The sequence below is a fragment of the Pocillopora verrucosa genome, chromosome 14, assembly GCF_036669915.1.
Source record: "Pocillopora verrucosa isolate sample1 chromosome 14, ASM3666991v2, whole genome shotgun sequence".
NCBI lineage: Eukaryota > Metazoa > Cnidaria > Anthozoa > Scleractinia > Pocilloporidae > Pocillopora > Pocillopora verrucosa.
In genome coordinates, this window is record NC_089325.1 from 8,804,982 (window position 1) to 8,823,818 (window position 18,837).

Here is an 18,837-nt window from a genome sequence, read left to right on the forward strand (position 1 = left end):
TACTGCATGTACTTTGCTATTGTGCTCAAATATATATCGCCAGACCAGTTTTACAGAATCGGTCATAACAAAGCTTGGATAAAGGTCAAAAACAAAGTTAAAGGAGGAAATGAGCGGAGACGAAAACAATTATTAAGATTTACGGACATGAACTAAAACTTCAATGAATCTGAATTGCAAATTAACGACCAAGTTTTTCAAATTTCAATATTTATTTTTATGTTCCGCTGCCAATCAATTTAAAACTGAACAACGTATAAGTTGTCTAGGAAACATTACTATTTTCTAAACGACGATTAAAATGACAAAGGGAAAACTCTTAACGATAGTTTTCTTTCCTGCTTTTCTCTAGATACAATACGGTCTTATAGCGTCTGTTCATTATGTTAACAATGATTTTTACTGCCTAGACGATAGGATCATCTCTGGCTCCAACCACACAAATGTATTTTATTTGAAAACGCATTTCTTCTGATTCATTGTCGCTTATTGTTCACATGAAATTGTCAATGAGAACGGAGCGTTCTAAAAAGGTCTTAAAACTGGCATAACGATATTTCATCGTTTAAGTTGGCACTAAAACAGATACTTTTTTACCCGCTGTACTTATGTGAGCAAGGCCCTACAGGGGTCCTCACAGCATATTATCTGACACTGTCTGCCAGTCCGAAAAAAGAAATAAAAGTTACATACTACAATATTTTATTCACAGCTTTCGAGCTTAATTTATTTTTAATTTTTGTTCTCTTTCTAACAGTTAATCTATAAATAAACTGACAATACGATTTAAATCATCTACTTGATTGACTGAAATATAGCTCCTGTGAAATTAAGTTCTATTTTTTCAAAACGCTTTAGGAAGCCAACGCGGTAGAGCTAAGCGGCTAACTGTGTGAAAAGGAATTGTGATTGTGTGTGTGTGAAAATATATGGCGTTTTCCAAACCCTGAATGATCCTGATCGAGAGCTGCTTAATTGATGAAGGTCTGGAACTGAGATTAGACTTAATCCTGCTGGTGTATTGCACCAGTTGTAAAAGTTGCGGTGATAGGCTCATTTAAGCGTATGTAATCTTTTTGGAACTTCAGGAAGTGGAAATCCAGACTATCTGAGGTCTTAATATTACAAAGTTTTCTGTCCGATTTTTGACAAGCGAAAAAAAGTTAATTTAGTCCCTATTATTTTTTAATTAAATGATTTCTTAACTCGAACTTGGAGTTACAGAGAAGGAAAATATAGAGAATAACAACACCTTTCTCCTCCGATGAGTTCATTCACTCATTTCAAGCTCTGCTGCGATACTACTTAATTTAGCATGCTCTTTTTAGCAAATAAAACAAAACAGTTGAACTGTTCTCACTGCTTTTTGCTTATGGTGAAAAACAAACAAACAAAAAAAAATTGAGACAAACTCGGGGTCGTTAGACTAAGATTTTAAATTGCAAATGCTTAATGTACGGTTCTCAAGAAGACTTGCTATTTTACCAAAAAAATCGATTTTTTTTCCTTATCTCAGGTTAGTGATTTTTCAAACCCTCAAAGAGTTTCGGTCTAAAGTCTTTCATTCTCTGCAAGCCGACAGCTGACGGAAATCTTCGTTTTCTCGGTTTTCGGTCCAGCAATACAAAGCGAGTGCTCCGCCGGTTACTTCTACCATTTTGATTTCCTCTGACTTTCTTGGTGGTGCCGCCATGTTTCAACGCGATGAAAAAGTCGCCATTCTTGAAAGTAAAAAACTCCTTCTCTAACTGTACTCTGAAAATGGATCTGATCTGGTCTGGATGAATCTAGGAAAAAATATTGGACACCCAGTAAGCGTTTCACTCATAGCAACTTAGATGTAAGTAGTAGCATAAAGAAAAATTGTTTAGTGGGTAGTACTTTGGTAACTATATCTGATTGCATAGTAGGAAAACCATCACCAGATTAGTTAGTAGACAGTAGTTCCGAATTGAATCACTCCCGAATCTGGAAAGAAAATGATATTTCTCATCAGAAATTCTCACCTGGCTGACGAGGGTTCCATTTATCCCCATAGCGAGATATCTTTCAGTGGCCACGCCTTTTATCCGCACACTGCAGTTGTCGACAACTTCCATCGCCAGTTTTGCTGTAAAATGAGACAAACCAAACGGATAAGCATATTGATCAGTTTGAGGATCAGTTTGAAGCTTAAAAGATACAATCATGACTTAAAAGGCTACTGAAAATAAAGTTGCAATGTATTTTAAGAATAATGTTGGAAATTGCTAAATTGACCAACACTGCTGTAGAAATTGCACACGTTTAGCGAATTGCATTCATGATGTCCAAGCTGTGAGGTACAGCGGATTAAACCAATGAAAAACCAAAGCAATATCGAATCAAGATAACTAAACTTGGACTTCAGCATAAAATCCAATATATTTACTAAATATATCTTGAGATCTCAGAAATTGACGCAATAGAGAAATGTGATCCACCTCTCGACTTTTGTCTAGTGACAATAAGTTACTTATATGGTTTAGAATGTTGAATTACTTCTCCAAAACTTTCGTCTACTCTCAAACGCGAGAAATTTTAGACGAGAGGGTTAATTTTCGAGAAAAAGACTTCAATTCCACGCGAGTGTTAAGAGTAAAACAAAAAATAGTGCATATTCGTCAGCGTCTGAAAATTTCTAATTCGTACGTTCATTCTCCAGAAATTAATTAAAAAAGTTATCTCACTTGGAAAAAAAATTTCCGGTGCCCAAGTTAGAGCCGCAAAACTGCAGACGATAATTGACAGGTGTAGCTTTGCGTTAAGTTCATTCTTGATCTGTCACTTGTAAGGCGGCCGCTACTCCTCTTTAATTCAAACAGGATATTCGTAGCGGCGGTCAGTTTTAGAAATTAATGATGAAATGCGTTCCGTAAAAGCGTTCTTTTCATAGGTGCACTCATAAAAATGATGACAAAGAAACTTATCCATGGCTCAGTACTGGGCGGGAGAACATACGAAGGCTAAGGAAAAACTACCTGCTTCCGAATTACATCGTAATAATAATAAAATAACCCTTATGTAATTGACTTCGCAACTGTTATGTTAAATCTGAGTCCGTCGGTGTCCAAATTTGCTGCATACGTTGGATTTGCGTCACTGAGCAGAATAACATCATAACACATTCAAATTGTTTACTTGTAACAAGACATTAACAAACGGGAAAACAAAGCCGACAGAGAGTTTGATATTGTAGATTAAACATTTGACGGAAAGCCGACAAATATCTGTTTGTTTTCACGGTTTGCGGTTTTCTGATTACTAACTAGATGCGTACCAAAATTACACTCAGCTAGGAAACGCGTGAGAAAATGATTCGCAAATGCATGATTTTTAATTGAACCTAACAGTATACACTCGAGCTGCGAAGTACAGCCACGGAAAATGGATATGAGGTAAATGAACTTCCCTTGGGGTAGTGTTTCTTGAAGTCACTCTGGGTGAGATGACTACATGCTGAGCTTCATGCTGGGATATCTGCGTAAGAGCTCACCTCCCCAGCCAAGTTCTAAAGGAATACACCCTGTGACTTTGGTAAACACACCAGAACACTAAAACACTCTCTTGCCGAGTGCAAGCCAAGGAGAACTAAAACTTACAAAACATTTGTAATAACCGTACTTAAGTGATTATGATTAATCTAAATGCAAAGGTATGTAAGCTTGAAATCTGCATTAAAACGTTTACTAAACACGAAGATTTCATTGTTGGACTTTCCGTATGTCGGAAGTCGTAACTCGTGCATACTTTCTTTGCTTTGCGTGCAATTGCTATTTGATTTAGCCGACAGCTTGCTGATCCCGAGTTAAAGTAAATGAACCAAGGTCATGTCAGATGGATCAAATCGAAAATTTGAATAAGATAAGAAGCTTACTGTGTTCATGAACACTCAGAGTTCCGTTAATGGTGCCGTCCGGTAAAATCTGCAGAAACATCATGGCGCGGACAGACCACAAGGAGCGTGGCAGGGCCCAGCCGGGGGGAAGAATCGGAAAAATCGGTTGTTTACACAGTGCATGGTCGACTTGAGGAGTCTTCGGTATGGATTTTTTCGGTTGAGATCTTGTGGTTGTGACTTCATTGACATTTTTTCTTGCAATGTGTTGATTTGCGGATTGCAGTGAAGCATTTGACAGAATCAAAATGACCAGGATGACGGTGCGTCGCACCACATTCGATAGAGACATGTTTCCAGAGAGAAAGTACTGCTGCAAATAAAATGCCTTTATGAAATCAACCCCAGTTTTATGCAGGATTCAAAGGCGTCCCAATATCAGTGGAATGCAGCATTCTCACTAACAGCTGGATCAGTGAATTGAAGAATCAATGATATTAGCCTCGAAGAATTCAGTGGGAAATTTGAGAAAAATTGATGAACAAAATCAAAGCGAGAGAACCAAAACTGGTCAGGAAATAATCATACCTGAAGTAAACAAAGTGAGAGACTTCAAAAGCGTAGCGACAATTTTTCAGCAGCAACTGTTCACTGCTTAGGCTGGACAGAGTACGTGTCAAACTTCCTTAGCAGGAACATGTAAATCGCATTTACAGTCACTTATAAGTGTAGAGTTTTCAAAAGTCACTTGACAGTTCGACGTGCGAATTGATCTTCCTATCACGTTGTTTTGACAGTAATTTCTAAGTAGGATCTGCGGTTCTTTTAAGAGGTCCCCTACAGAACTTTGGTTCGTGCAAGACCTTCCGAGTCTGATACAACTGAACTTCTAGAGCCTCTTAAATTCTTCTTACAGAGAAAGCCAAAAAATTGGAATGAAAACCACAGCGGGCGCTGTTTCCGTTTAGAAAACAATGGTTCCGTTCTTTTGTTGTGTGTCAATGAGATTGGCTTGTTCTTTGTAGCGTGTTGTGGAGAGGTTCGTATTAATTATGGCACTCTTTTCACACTGTTTCACGCCATGAACATGCAATTGACACCTACGAAAACGCTTTCAGCTTTTTAATGACTCGTTGCTGGACAAGTCGCAATCAAAAATCAGTGAAAAGGCGGGAACCGTCTTGATAACGACTTCAAAACAGGAAATTCTAACAACAATCACGAGAAAGAAATTTCGAGGGAAAAGAAAGATAACGAGTTAGTGTGACAAAAGAACTATCAGGGGGGCGGAGAAGTGAAATGTAGGGGCGCACGTTTCTTAGTTTTGTTAGAACAGGACTAGTCGCCATTCACGCGCGATGAATGATTTTACGCGCTAGAAGGCTTAGAAATCAGTGGCAATTGTTATCAACGGACCCTCAAACGCTCTGATTGGAAGGCGATAACGCTGAAGTCTTACAAGCGTCTCTTAAAGCAAAGTACATCAGCAAAACGCCAATAATTTTGTCCAAAAGTTATTTAAACTATGTTAACGCGTGATGTGTTAAAACGCTAACAAAGGAACGATTATGAATGGCTTCGTTTTCAACTTGAAGACTTTGCCTAAAGAGATTTATTTAATCAAAGGGCGGAGAGCACTCGGTAGCTAATTGAACTGATTCATTCACACTTTCCACAAAAACTGTAATGAACGAGCCATTGTTTACAGTAGCCCATGCATAACAAGAAATTACTCTAGTAAATTTCCTGTCACAAACTATACATATTTTGATGTGAGCATCTCAACTACACTTCCTATTCCTAAAGTAAATTAGCCTTCTTGAGGAGGCCTCTTGCAACGCTTCCTGCCTTTGAAAAGTGATCTGATATCACAGAAAGGATTATGGATGACATTCACGCACAAAATTAGGCAATTCAATAACAAGATATAATTCGACCGCTCTAGACTAGGGAGGAGACGATCGCAGTTCAACAACTCTTTGCACAAACAGGTCCGATCTGTTCTTACCGCTCTTCCCGTTCAATATGAAAGTATCTTTTGGCAGACCCACACAAGCCCTTTTCGTCTGCGTCCTTTTTTTGGTATAATTTAAAGAAAAATGACTATAAAAAGACAAATTTTACAGGCCGTTCCGCTTTCATTAAAGGCACGGGAAGTTCAAGGTTTTTCGAAAGGCAAGGCTGGACTGTTAAAATAAAACTCACTTGTTATGACTTTAAAAAAATACAGTGTCTGTAGACTCTTGACACTTACGGTGCGTTTGTTTAACGAACTTCCAGGCAGTTTCATGAGTTGCAGCTTTTAACTATCATTGTAGACGTCAAAATGAACGAACATTCGTCACCGTCAATTTAAAGTAGCGCACAATATGAAAAACACGTCTGGATAACTTTGGTCTAAAACCTATTCCTTGAAATACACTATATCAGTAAACGAATGGAAAACAACAGGTCATTGCTACATAAGATTTACACCAACTAAGCCAAATATTATCCATATGAATTAAAAATGAAATACGTAGACATTATCCCTCCCTCATAAGCTGTTAGAACATCAAAGGTTGTGTTCAAGCTAACACTTACGTTGTCTACCTGAGCTAGTATTTTGATTATCCACCGGGTTAAAACCGAATCCCGACGGGGAATGTTGTCACGACTATTCTGCCTCCTTTGTCTTTTAATTATAAACCGGAATGAATCCCCTAGATATTTCCAACACATTTTTCCTTTTTTCAGTTTTGGTATTGAATCGATGAAATTTTAAAGATACCCCGTTTAAGTCTCTATTTCAGAATGAATTGATAGTAAAGTAACATAAACATTTTTTACAATCGCAAACCTACTACAGGTTGTACCCGGATAGTTATCGCAATGACGTCATATCATAGACTACAACTGTGTAATCATTAAAGACGAAGAATAACAACCACCGAAAAAATGGTAAACAAAGGAAAGGGTAGCGAATTTTGGATAATGAAAAACTCTGAGTTTCCTGAAACATGGCAATCCGGAAAGCCATTAAATTCTACCACGCCTACGCGTTTTCAGCCCACACGAGTTTATGACGGTTTCGTAGCTTTCGATTGAACGGAAATAAAAAGTAATGTCGAGTTAAACAGAAACTTCTTCACCAAGCAAATTCATGAAGATTGGCCGGTAACAAAGGGAAATTTTTCTCTTTAAACGACCAAGCACATCTGTTTTTTATACTCAAGTCATTAAAGAATCACATTTCACAAAGTTTCATGTTCTTAGTGCAAATTTCAAGTTAGAATGAACACTCTGCACAGATATTGATAAGACATTGTGGCGCATAAACTGCAAAGAACACCGAGGGATCGTAAGAGGTCACTTCACAAAAAATTTTGACATAAATTTTGTCGATTCATCCACCTTTTGAGACACATACTTCAAAGAACACGTGACAATGAACTTTCTAGTTACCCGCGAGGCAATATGAAACACAAGTCACGTAACACAGAAGGCGGCTTTCCCTTGCACGAGTTACCTCTCGCTTAGCACAAATCAGAACGCTTACTTTTTATTCATAAGAGAGACTCATGAAAATATAATTTATTACACACGAACACTACATTAATTTGCTTTTTTTTTATATATTGCACATAGACCAAGTATCTGTGTGATTGTTGAAATTACAGATATTTAAAATTGACAAATTCCATCTTCATTTTCTATCTTCTATCTTTCATTCCTAAGAAAAGAATTCTCGAGCGAATAAAAGAGGATAACCTGAACTTAGTCCCTTGCCTGCAAGGTTCTTACATGAAGCTTTTAAGTATAGTTACGTCCAGTCGTGTCAGCTCGGTAAAAAACTTGGCAGCTACAGGAAAACTTTAACAAGACCAGGGTGTGGTTCGGTAAACCTTTAAAGGTAGAAAGAAACATCAGTTAAGGTTAAATCAAGCTCTATGTAGCATTAAAGCAGTCCCCCCCCCCCTCACATCCTGTTTTGAACCTTATTGGGAAAAAAAAGGAAACATTCTTACAACAACTTAGTTCCCACCCCTTCCCTTGCATGTCTTGTTCAGAAGAAAATTGAAGACCAAGCTACCAAGGCACAACTACGGGCTTTAAACCAAGTCTTCCTACCTGTAGTTGTGTTTTTTGAGATACTCAATGATGGCAGGTTTTATTCGGGCTTTACCACCGCGACTGTGATTTCCTCTTCCTGTTACAACATTGAGGAACTTGCAACCTTTCCTGGCCAGACTACTACAAGAGTCTAAAGAAAAAGACGGCTTGAGTCACTATACAACTACAAAAACGCACATTATCATCAGTTGATCTATTTTAACGCTTTTTTGTGCGTCAGAAGATTTCGATAGCAAACCGAACTTCCACCTGGCTTTCTTGAAATACGATCATATTATCGAACATTATAAGAATATATTCTTTTAGGCGGATATATAACCAGTGTCAAAGCAACCACTATAACAGTGCCGCCTAAACAAAATGACCATGTCATTAAATGTAAGAGGCATAGTAAGTTTTCTTGGCACTGAATCAACTTCACATTTCCTTTGAAAACGTACCAATCCGTTCGCTCAACATGTTTTCAAGAGCTTCAATGGCCTCTGTAACGTGCAAACCATGTAAATCAATGGTGTTATCGTCCGTCAACTCATTCCTGAAGTAAAAAAGAAAGGCAAAATGTACCACATTATGTGATATGCCGACCAAATATGCCTTCTGAGAATCTTGCCAAAATATTTGTTCTTCATCCAACCCTAGCTTCCCAAAAAAGAGTCACAAGAAGTCATTTTTTTAAAGAACAATAAAAAAAAACGAGGGTGGGGTTTCTGTCAGATATGATTATACTACGACACGTCTAAGATTACGCACAATTGCTCTCTTTTTTTCTCTGATCCGCTGCGCTGACATCCTTCCGATGTCTATGATGGCAATATGACAGTGGAGGAGCAAACAACACCAAATTTCTCAGTAGCATGTGAATATAAGAAATATGCCGGTGTGTTTAACATGTTTATCTTACTTTTGATCCAGAATTAATGCCGCTGCACGTGCATTGGCTTCTTTTATTTTCTCGGTGTGCAAGTGACCCTGTAATGATAGAGAGAAAGAAAAAAGAGCAAACAAAATTATATATTAGCCGTGTTTATGGGCGATCGTGTTTTCCTCTCAAAGACCCAGAAATTGATTATAAGTAATATTTACTTAGCTGTGGAACTAACAGATTTTTTTCACAATGTGGCAGTTTGTTGAGTTTTGATTGCTACCAAACTTTGAGTTCGATGTTTTTGATGATATCCTAAGTGTAACTGTGGTAGAAGGGGAAGAGCACGTGCGTCTTTTAAGGTGTTTTTTGGAGGCTGTTTCGCCAGTCAAAGGAAAACGTATGGCTGCTAAGGACCCCGCCAAAAGAGTAACACGAAATTCATTTAAGTTCTAAATAGGCATCAACTGAACATATCAATTGATGATGGAGATATAATCTTATTTGTTATTTTTAGTTGGTGGTGACACTATAGCTTTCTTTGTGTTTTGGTTGTTGTGGTTGTTTTGGCGGCATCCGCACATACCTGCTGGGCATAAAACTGTGCCAGCTGCCCTTGTTTCTTGGAGAAGGCCAGTGCAGCTTTCTTAAAACACTCATCCCTTAAATTGTAATGTTGAAATGCTTCAGCGCGGTAATCCAGGTAGCTTGGATCCTCAAGAGTCTGGAAGGAGGATACGTCCGAGTTTGGCCGAGAAGGCACTGAAAACACAAATATCCGCACAAACGTGAAAAAGGCGAAATTCTGACGCAACTAAAATTTGATACGTTCAAAAGTCTTGCACATCGGTTCACAGAATTTTATACTAGTAGGGTGCTTGTTTGTATAGTAAATTCAAAGCAACTCTATAACATCGGAACCTATCAGAGCGACCAAATGAGCTCAAAAATCGATTGAAATCCCTCACCGTCCAAGTCTAACCAGCTCCAGTCTTCAGCCCTTTCCTGGCAAAAAGAAAATCGAGATAGAAGTCGCGACAATTCGTAATCGGGATACCACATGTAACAAATGATAAGTTGTACCTCTTTTGTTGCTTTTTTATCAACAAACCGGCCGCTAAACCCTGATGCAATAACAGTGGTAGGAGCGTCTTGACCAGACAAATTACAAGACGCTTTCACAGCTTCTACTGATGGAGCCAATTCAAACCTGTGAAAATAAAAGAGATTTCTTCATTAACCTGACATAGCTGACTATTTCTGAAAGTTGGTTGAAAAGCGCACAAAAATCATACCCATTTGCTTGAAAGACTTCCTCCAATGCTACAGGATCTACGCCAGGGAACATTTCAAAAAGCTTCTGCTTCTTTAGTTTCGTTGCAATATCTTGCTCAGTCACATTAGGCAGCTTAGTCACAAGAAAAATCAACTAATTACAAGGCTGGCGGGAACCAGAAACGACTGAATTTAACTTTGAATTGGTCATAAAACGCACACCTACATTTCTGCTGAGTTCCACAGCCAGTTGTTCATCCATTATCTCTCTCAAGGTTCCTGTTGCTTGAGGTTCTGTGGGGAAACGAGGAGTTGACTGCTGAATGTCGGGGATCTGATCTCTATCCAACTGGTTGTTAATGGTTGGTTTCCCTTTCGCCCTCTGTTTACATCCTAAAGAGTCCATAAAATAATTTACTTTTGAATACAATAAAAAAAGTGATTGAAAGAAAATCGATCATCATTAGAAGTGAACTTCCGAACGCTTAAGTATCATATTTCATCGTGTCACGTTCAGCAGGACTCGTTCTTTATCGTAGAAAAACACGCTGAAACTAACAATTGTTCTTCTTACCTAAGCCAGCAACAGGTATCCCCTTTCTTGTCTAAAATGACAAAAACTTTGATACTTAAAAAACATAAAGCACATTTGCACAGTTTACAAATGGCTATCAAATGACTAGTACCGGTGATGAGAGTGAATGTGATGTAATGAAAAATGAACAGTTTTTTACTCAGTATTTGAGTAATTGCTTCTGAACGTGTAACTTACATAGTGCTCACATGTTAGGCGTTAATAGTAGCAAATTTCTGGACGATATTCAGCTCGAAGGCTTTAAACATTAAAGAAAGGCAAAAACGATTTAGCAGCATTTCAGCACATACCTGAATAGTATGCTCCCACTTTTTGTACAGCTGTCTTGCTAACGAGCAGTCTACAGCTATGACTAAATCTTCTCTACTAATATTGTCTGCCAAATGGAAATAAAAAATCAGAAGCAAATTAGTTGTAATCAGAGTTACTTTTACATTTACAATGGCTGAATTAAGCTCTTTTCTTTGGGGTGAAAGTATTCGTAACCGATACTTCAGATTCCATATCGGTAACGAAGACAGAAGGAACAGAATCAAAACTAAGCAAAATACTGAAGTAAACTATTCAACAGCTCAAGGTAGCTTTGAGTCTCTTTTCAACTCATTTACATGAAAAAAATGTCAAGTCTTTTAAGTCTCCTTTCCAACTACTCACTTTAGACTTCTTTCAAAGTCTTCCAATCTACTGTGTCCTCGATACAACACGATGCTACTCTACTAAACACAACGAAGAGATATCTCCCTAAAGGATAGAAATTAAAATATAATGATAATAAGATTGAAAGGTAGTCTTGCCACAGACCTTGAAAGTCAACTCCAGCAAACGGACCAAACAGCTCAATCAGGTGCAAGGCAACTGCAGGCTCAAGGGTCAGCTGAAAAGTTGTGTTTGAACGCGGAGACTGGGCTTGAGATGATACCTTTGGTGCTAAATACATTTGTGAGGACAGTTCACCAGGGAGTTTGTTGTTTTCACCGCCAACATTGCTTTGTGTTTGAGGTGCACTAGCGGCATTTACTGTTTCTTCGGTTGGACTCGAAGATTTCTGCGCCACACGGCTCGGAGAGTCAAAGATTTCTTGCTGCGAGGCAAAGTAAAGTGAATCTGCTGGAAATGTCGATAACTCAGCCGAGGGAGCTTTAGAACGCATGAGTAATTCGTCAACCACTTTCGTTAGATCTCCACCCTTCGCGGTCAAAATTGCATTCATTAAATCACAGTCCACATCCGGGAAACATGTTTTCAAAAACTCCAGCCCAGCATGCCGCTGATTCTGTGAGTTCTCAGATGAGCTCGGCTGTAGTGGATTTAGCAAGTAAGGTAGGTTAGACTGGCTCTGTTTACTAGTTGAAACATCTTCATCGAATGTTCTGTCTTTTGGATCCGGATTTCCATCACAAACCTCATGTTCCAACGCCTTTTCTGTAAGATTTGGTTCAGAATACAGATGATTACCATTTTCCTGCAGCGGGTTCGCGTTGTCTGTAACAAGCTGCAGTGGCTCGCTTGTAGATTTTGAACGACTCTTCGACCTCGTTCTCGAGGCCGAGGCCAGAATTTCCGACAGGGGTGGTGGTGTAGGGAAATATTTGCTCTCCGAGGGTTCTCCAATTTGCGCGTCATTTTCACCTCTGAGAATCGCATCACCGTCAAGGATATTTTTGAGGGGCAGAGACTTACCACTTTCAAGATATTCGTCACAATTGACCATTGATGTAATATGCACTTCCTTACTGGCTTCTCCTGTGCACGTCTCGCAAGCGCGTTCATCGTTTTCTTGTTCTTCGTCAACACACTGAAAATGATGCCCATTTTCTTCAGGAGAAGTTTGACTAATAAACGAACTGTCTAAGAAAGGGGAGGGTGATGACCGTGACTCTTCCACCGTTTCTACGCCAGGCCGGCTTTTTTCAAGAGTTCCATCTAAATGGTCAGGTGGAGGAGACGTTCGAGTGTAAGCCAAGGATGCGAGTGCTGATAACTTTTCAACACATGATACCGCACTGAGTTTTTTGGGTGAAATCCCCTCTCTAGACTTTTCAATCTCGTGGATTATCTCGTGATTTTCATGTGACGTAAAGGTCCCACGGAGTTTATCGCTTTTGTCACCTTTATAATCAAGTGACGACAACTTTGTGGTGACAGACTGTTGAGTATTTGGTGACCTCTTAATTCTCATCCTTGGGGCTCGTTGTTGCTTAGGACTAAAACTTGAAATCAAAGCATGTGCTCCTTCTCCAAATTCACCGTTATCAATCCCACGAATTTTAGAATTACATTCACTTTTTTTACTCCCTCCAGTTTTTGATTTGCAATCAGTTTCCTCAGGCCGATCGAACCCTCTCGTGCTTAACCCCATATGCCCATGAATCCCATCACCTACCGAGGGTGTGTTTGCGCATTCTGTGACCTTGGGAGAGCTTATATTTCCGCTCTTTTCCTGTTTTGAAGCAGTTCTTTTACCTGAGGAGACTCTACAGCCCTCTGTTGGACTCGTAGTCAAGTCAGCAGAACCTGTTTGTATAGAGGAAGTTTGTGACCTGGGGCCACCGCTGTAGCTTTTTATATCAGTTACCTTTTTAGTCTCAAGTTCGTCCTCAGTCTTCCTTGCGTCAGTATGTCTCTCAGATTTCTTTAAGGTTTCCACAGAGAGGTTATGTTCATAACGTTCTTTCATTCTTGTAATCGCCGCATAAGTCACTCCATGTTGGTTCCGTCTTAAGGGAAAAAAATTAGAGTAGAATCATTTTTTTTTACAGGAGCAGACCTTATCAAACAGCTGCCGGATATTGTAGAAGTGAACTTTGTAAAAGTAATTCAGTCTTCTTACACTGACTGGACACCATTTCTACTCAGCCAGTATTTCGTAAGGTTGGTCCAATTTCTGGCCCTTGAAGGAAAGAGCCTGGAGAGAGTTACTGTGAGATAGCAGTATGCACTCCTCAACTAAACTAAAAGTACAATGTTAACAAACCAGAAAAAGCGATGATATTTCCACCCACCTGACCAGTTCTTTCACATCCCATTTCCATGGAGTGTTAGGTTCAACAATTTTGATGTGGTAGCCATACTTAACTGCCTACGAGAGAGTCATCAAGAGAGAATAAATCAAATTTTAAACCTGGAAATCAAAGTATTAAACTTTTAAATACTTATTACAATTATATCTTTAGGCATAGATGCTATGACAGGGTCTACCAACAGAGCAAGACAATACCTACCATAGAAATATAAGGTTTCATCTCCCACGACTGTGTATTGGTGTTGTCTATGATCAGTGGGGATTGTTGTGACTCCATAGCAGTTTTAGCTGCAGGAAGAAAGTTATTATTATTAATAAAGGGGGTAAGTTTCTAAAGAAACTGTGGTGCTACGTCAGTGGGAGAGTATAACAGGCAATTTAGTGGTAACAGCTGAGTTGAAAACGTATATAGACCACCGTAAAGAGTTTAAAAGCCGACGGTTCTAGCCTAAGCCCTTCGTTAGAGTAATTTGATTGCTCTGACGAAGGGCTAACGGTCGAAATTACCTATTGTTATTAATGTTGAAATCTTCACACTTAAAGTTCACAAGGCAACCAAGTGGACAATCAGACATGGTTTGATGCTACTCTGCTGGGTTAAAAAATCTAATCAATGTAACTGAGAAGTTACAATTCATAGACCCAACGTTTCTACACTCCTGTCAAGTGCTTTCATCAGGGGTGATCTAATTGGTGCAACAAGAGGTCCTTTTATATGCTCACTAGTTTGCTGCATTTTTTTTCTGAAGGGATGTAAATCAGATAGTAAGCCACCAGATCACTATTTAGAGGAATGTGGGCGCTGGTGGTAATGTTGATTGGAGTAGCATCAAACTATGTCTGATCTTCACATTTACTGCTCGACAAATTATTTCACAAGTTCAATGGTCCAATTAACAGCTTCTTCTTTAATTTTCCATGCATATCCAAATGTAGACGTTCATAAAGTTGTCTTTGCCTTGAGGTAACAACTGTGTGGTGAAATTTTGATAGTCCCAACAGAAGTACTATGCTTCCATACACAGCAAGAAAAAGAAGTTTGAATTACTTTGAGTCATGAGGGGTTTGCATGACACACAATATATTGATACCGCAAAAGTGGGAGCAGGGTTTACTAAACAGATGCAGTACAATCATTTTTTATTTCATCAAAAAATATTTTTGTGGGAAATACCTCTGGATTGATTCCACTCATGTGCCTCTCCAAGGGAGCTAGCATCAAATTTATATCTAAAAAGGGACAAGTGTAAGGGTTAGAAATAAAAACCCTCCCACTTGAACTATGAGACCATAATAAAGTGGAAATAAATCAATCAAAGTTCTAAGTACCACTTGTATTAATCAAAAAGATCATGACACATGCTCATTTTTTCTGTTAAAAGAACAGTGGCACCTAACAACAATAATACAGAGTGATTGTTGTAATGTTATCATGTGGCTCATTATTTTCTTTCCATGAAAGCCATTATCATCTCTCACACCTTAGTAAGCCAGTTGCCATATCTGTCTTTTTTTAAACTCAGTATCAGCTGGGGTGAGGGAAAGTATTGTGAAATAATAAAAGCAGTCTACAATGTTCCAAGCATGTGTCAAATTTTTTTGCCATTCATGTTCATTTATATGTATGTTTGCTTCCCACTAACGTGAACCATGACAACTAAGTCATCTTTTGGACTCTTTAGCTTTATTTCTGGAAAAAGGGAGGCAGTGCAAGATTAAAGTGAGTTACACTATCTAAAGATTATTTTTCAATTGTTTTCCTAATGTTTCAGTAGCTTGACGAGTTAACTACCGCTGATTTCTATAAAAGTAGTCATCTGTTGAGAGCACAACACCATCACGCCCTTTGAGCTTTCTGCAAGAAAAACAAACTTCATAAGATTTTGTAATCATGGCAAATGTATCCTTTGTCATCACTTTATGCTTACATGTATAAATGTTCATGATACAAGTAAATATACTTGTTTAATTCTAAGAATACATTTTAAAATCACAAAATAAGTTTTACAAGGATGGCCTCAAGGAACCTCTTTCAAAAGAATAATTTAGATTTAAACAGAACTACACTATAGATGAATTGACTTTGGGGTTTTTATTTTCAATATTAACTGTGCAAGGAAGGTCTTTCCGCTTCCTGGTAATCCTCTCATAAGGATGAGCACTTTCTGCTTAGTTGGTGGTGACATCGAGCCCCTTACACCAAACCCATGTCTGACTGGTCTTGTTACAGCAGCCATGTGGGGTGCTGAAAAAAATGAACAGGTTGATTTAAGTACCTCAGTGTTTAGAAGAATTTCCAAAACTTGAAAATGAATTTGCTTCTTTCTGTGATCTCACATTATACACCAGAGGTGAAGATCAAAATAATTTCAGAAAAAAGTACCATCACTCCGAACATATTGAACATGATATAGCCACCAACACTAACCAAAAGAAATGTCAACTTGTAATTCACCCTTCAACAAATCAGCCATTTGGACATAAAACAAAACATCCAACCAATTTTCTATGTATGTTCAAACAACACTTCTGCTAGAGAAGAAAGCTCACATCATGTGGCATGACCCCACATATCACAACTGTTTGACTGTCCCTTGATTTGCAAGTTTCAGATTGAAGGCTTTGAATGATTTCCATATTTTAGCCTTAAAATGGAATTCAATAATGTACAAGGACCATACATAATATAAAATAATAGTTATGTCATAGGAACTAATTTTCTTCATAAAACTGACAACTACCATGTAAGAGCTTGTTTCTATCAGATATAACAAACCTCCAAATGAAAAGCAAGGATTTGTTGAGAGTGGCCCTTGAAGGTATTGGGTTGGAACATGTCCTGGAAATCTTTGAGTCAGTAGGCCTGGATGCCATACAGCTGGTACTACTGGCATAATGGGAAATCTTTGTTGAGAGACATTTGATGTTTGACTGAACCCTTGAGGTCGTAGATATGGGTAAATTTGTCTTTGAATGGCTGGTGGTTGAGACATTGTTTCTTTTGACTTACTTTTTTCATTGTGATGAAGTTGTAGTTGTTGGACAGTATTTGTTCTGTGTTGCAACTGAGGTGTATCATCATTATGCTTCAGAGATGTCTTTGAGGTGTTTTGATAGAAATTTAAATGGTTATAGTTACAGTTGTGATCATTTGAAGTCCTCTGACCTTCATTGCATGACACTCGAGGATTGGTGTTGTCACTTCTATCTGTTGCAGATGAGCTTTCAACTTGTTGTTCTTTTCTGCTGAATTCAAAATCTAATGGTTTCTTTTCACTGCAACCCAGAGGTATTTTTTTTGTTTGCTCTGTGCTACTGCTTCCAGATATTACTTGTTTGTTGTATGACTCTAAGTTTCCTTTAAGTTCCTGATCATGGATAGGTAGGTTAATAGTTTTTGGTTTACTATGTTCACAATGGTCAGGACCAGCAGGTGGTTCTAAATCTTCACTTTGCATATCTCTTTGGTGAATTGTAGGTTTTTGAGAAGACAACAGCTCAGCATAGGGAGTATTTGCCGGGTTTGTTAAAGTGTTAAATTGCAGGGCAACATAATCAGGAAAATCTGGTAAGCCTGATGATGTAACAGAGCTTGTATTGTCAGTGCCTACATGAAGCAACACTCCTTCAGGTGACACTGTTCTATCTGCACCATATGACACACCTGATGTTGGCTTATAATGTGGCAAAGACCTTGGAACTTCTCCTTGATGATGACCATCACTTGTGCTATTTTGTGATAAAAGTGCTATTTTTCCTTTTGATGTCTGTGTAAAACTGCTTTTAATAACTGACAAACTGGAATTGTCAGAAGAAGCTCCAGCCTGAATTCCTTTAAACTGGGAGTCAACTTTATGGGCTACCCGACCAGCATTTGATATACCATGTTGATAATTAGGTTTCTGATTTTCCAATGGTGATTTAGAAGGGCGACTGTCTGGAATTGCTTGGCTTTCTGTCTGTCCTTGCTCAATTCCACTTAGGACAAAAAGCTTCTCCACAGCATCATTTACTACAAAAACAGTATTTAATTTTAACTCAAACTAGATGTGCTTACCTACATGATTGTTGTGATTTTATACTAAAGAGCTTTTAAAAGATCCTGTCCTATCATCAAGGCAATTCGATTTCCCTTCAAGATAAGCGACTCTCCTCGCTTTCCTGCAGGGCAAAGCCCCTGAAAAGCTGTACCTGAGTGTCACGTTTCTTTGTATCAAGAACCCCTCACCCCCTTCTCGATAAAATTCTGCGGTGAAAATCTCTCTTTCCATTCATCCTGTAATTTTTCATTCAGAAAATTTCCCAAAAGATGAAATAGAACTGGAATTGTCGATTGAAACGGACTGGATCGAATAATAGACAAGTATTATTGCCAACTAAGATATCCGAGCCTTGCTCGCTGAACGAAACGTTAGAAAGCGAAATCACTCTGTAAGTTTACGTGGTTGTAAAATATTAACAGCACAAACAAATACCAACCATTATAATCACTCTCTGAAAGTACCAGCTGAACAACTCCAGGATCTATTGAACCGGAAAACATATTCTGCAGTTCGAAAAGCGTGTTCTCTCGCCATCTCAGCTGAACGTCGTTATCTTTCGGTACTTTCTCTGTCGAATCTTTCCCTGAGGATGGGGCATCTGGACTTTGATTTCTTCTCCTAGGCATTTTGAAATGTTACGTTAAGGTAAATGACCCTGGTATGTTCTTCATTATTTCCTAACTCAACCAAAATCAATATGGAAGCTGATGACGACGGTGCACAGTGGCCATATTTGAAATAAACAACACTGTTTGGAATTTGCACCCTTTTCAACTTCCGGTCACGTGGATTTCTTTGAAAAGGTGCTCTTTGCGGACGAAAATTTACTTTGTTCGAAAAACTCTCAATTAATTGTGTAATTTCAGTTTTTTCGGTGGTTCTGGTGGGAATGCCTCCTTTAGAAACGTAAGGAACAGAGCGGAATATGCCTGCACCGGCTACCCATGGCTTCCGTTGCTTTTCCCTTCGCACTCTTGATCATCTTTGCCGAAGGTACTGAGCTTGTTCCCAGACAGTCTCCAAAATGACATCTGTCTTCATATCCATGGTAAACTGTTCAAGGAGAATTCT

At 38.6% G+C, this 18,837-nt stretch overlaps 2 protein-coding genes across 6 annotated transcripts; both read right to left on the bottom strand.

Moving 5' to 3' along the window:
* Positions 1 to 338: 338 nt before the first annotated feature.
* Positions 339 to 4,780, bottom strand: LOC131777696 (uncharacterized). Of its 3 annotated transcripts, none has more exons than XM_059094020.2 (4): positions 4,445 to 4,780; positions 3,896 to 4,226; positions 2,007 to 2,110; positions 339 to 1,787 (listed from the first exon to the last, which is right to left on the bottom strand). In XM_059094020.2, the coding sequence occupies exons 2-4, from the start codon at positions 4,206 to 4,208 to the stop codon at positions 1,518 to 1,520; spliced, it is 687 nt and encodes a 228-aa protein (XP_058950003.1). In that variant the 5' UTR covers positions 4,209 to 4,226; positions 4,445 to 4,780; the 3' UTR covers positions 339 to 1,517. The 3 variants fall into 3 exon arrangements, with proteins under 3 accessions (XP_058950003.1, XP_058950004.1, XP_058950002.1); XM_059094021.2 differs by having other exon boundaries at positions 3,896 to 4,244; XM_059094019.2 differs by having other exon boundaries at positions 410 to 1,787; positions 3,896 to 4,229; positions 4,445 to 4,779.
* A 2,634-nt stretch (positions 4,781 to 7,414) lies between these two features.
* LOC131777692 (NEDD4-binding protein 2) lies at positions 7,415 to 18,504 on the bottom strand. Of its 3 annotated transcripts, none has more exons than XM_059094014.2 (19): positions 18,203 to 18,504; positions 16,500 to 17,735; positions 15,833 to 15,968; positions 15,516 to 15,578; positions 14,898 to 14,953; positions 13,923 to 14,011; positions 13,704 to 13,780; positions 13,277 to 13,418; positions 11,503 to 12,496; positions 10,992 to 11,077; positions 10,681 to 10,711; positions 10,333 to 10,499; positions 10,127 to 10,239; positions 9,800 to 10,041; positions 9,418 to 9,593; positions 8,871 to 8,938; positions 8,410 to 8,504; positions 7,967 to 8,099; positions 7,415 to 7,740 (listed from the first exon to the last, which is right to left on the bottom strand). In XM_059094014.2, exons 1-19 carry the CDS (start codon positions 18,390 to 18,392, stop codon positions 7,698 to 7,700), a joined length of 4,137 nt encoding a protein of 1,378 aa, XP_058949997.2. In that variant the 5' UTR covers positions 18,393 to 18,504; the 3' UTR covers positions 7,415 to 7,697. The 3 variants fall into 3 exon arrangements, with proteins under 3 accessions (XP_058949997.2, XP_058949995.2, XP_058949994.2); XM_059094012.2 differs by having other exon boundaries at positions 9,800 to 9,836; positions 9,915 to 10,041; positions 11,503 to 13,418; XM_059094011.2 differs by having other exon boundaries at positions 11,503 to 13,418.
* Between the last annotated feature and the right edge of the window lie 333 nt (positions 18,505 to 18,837).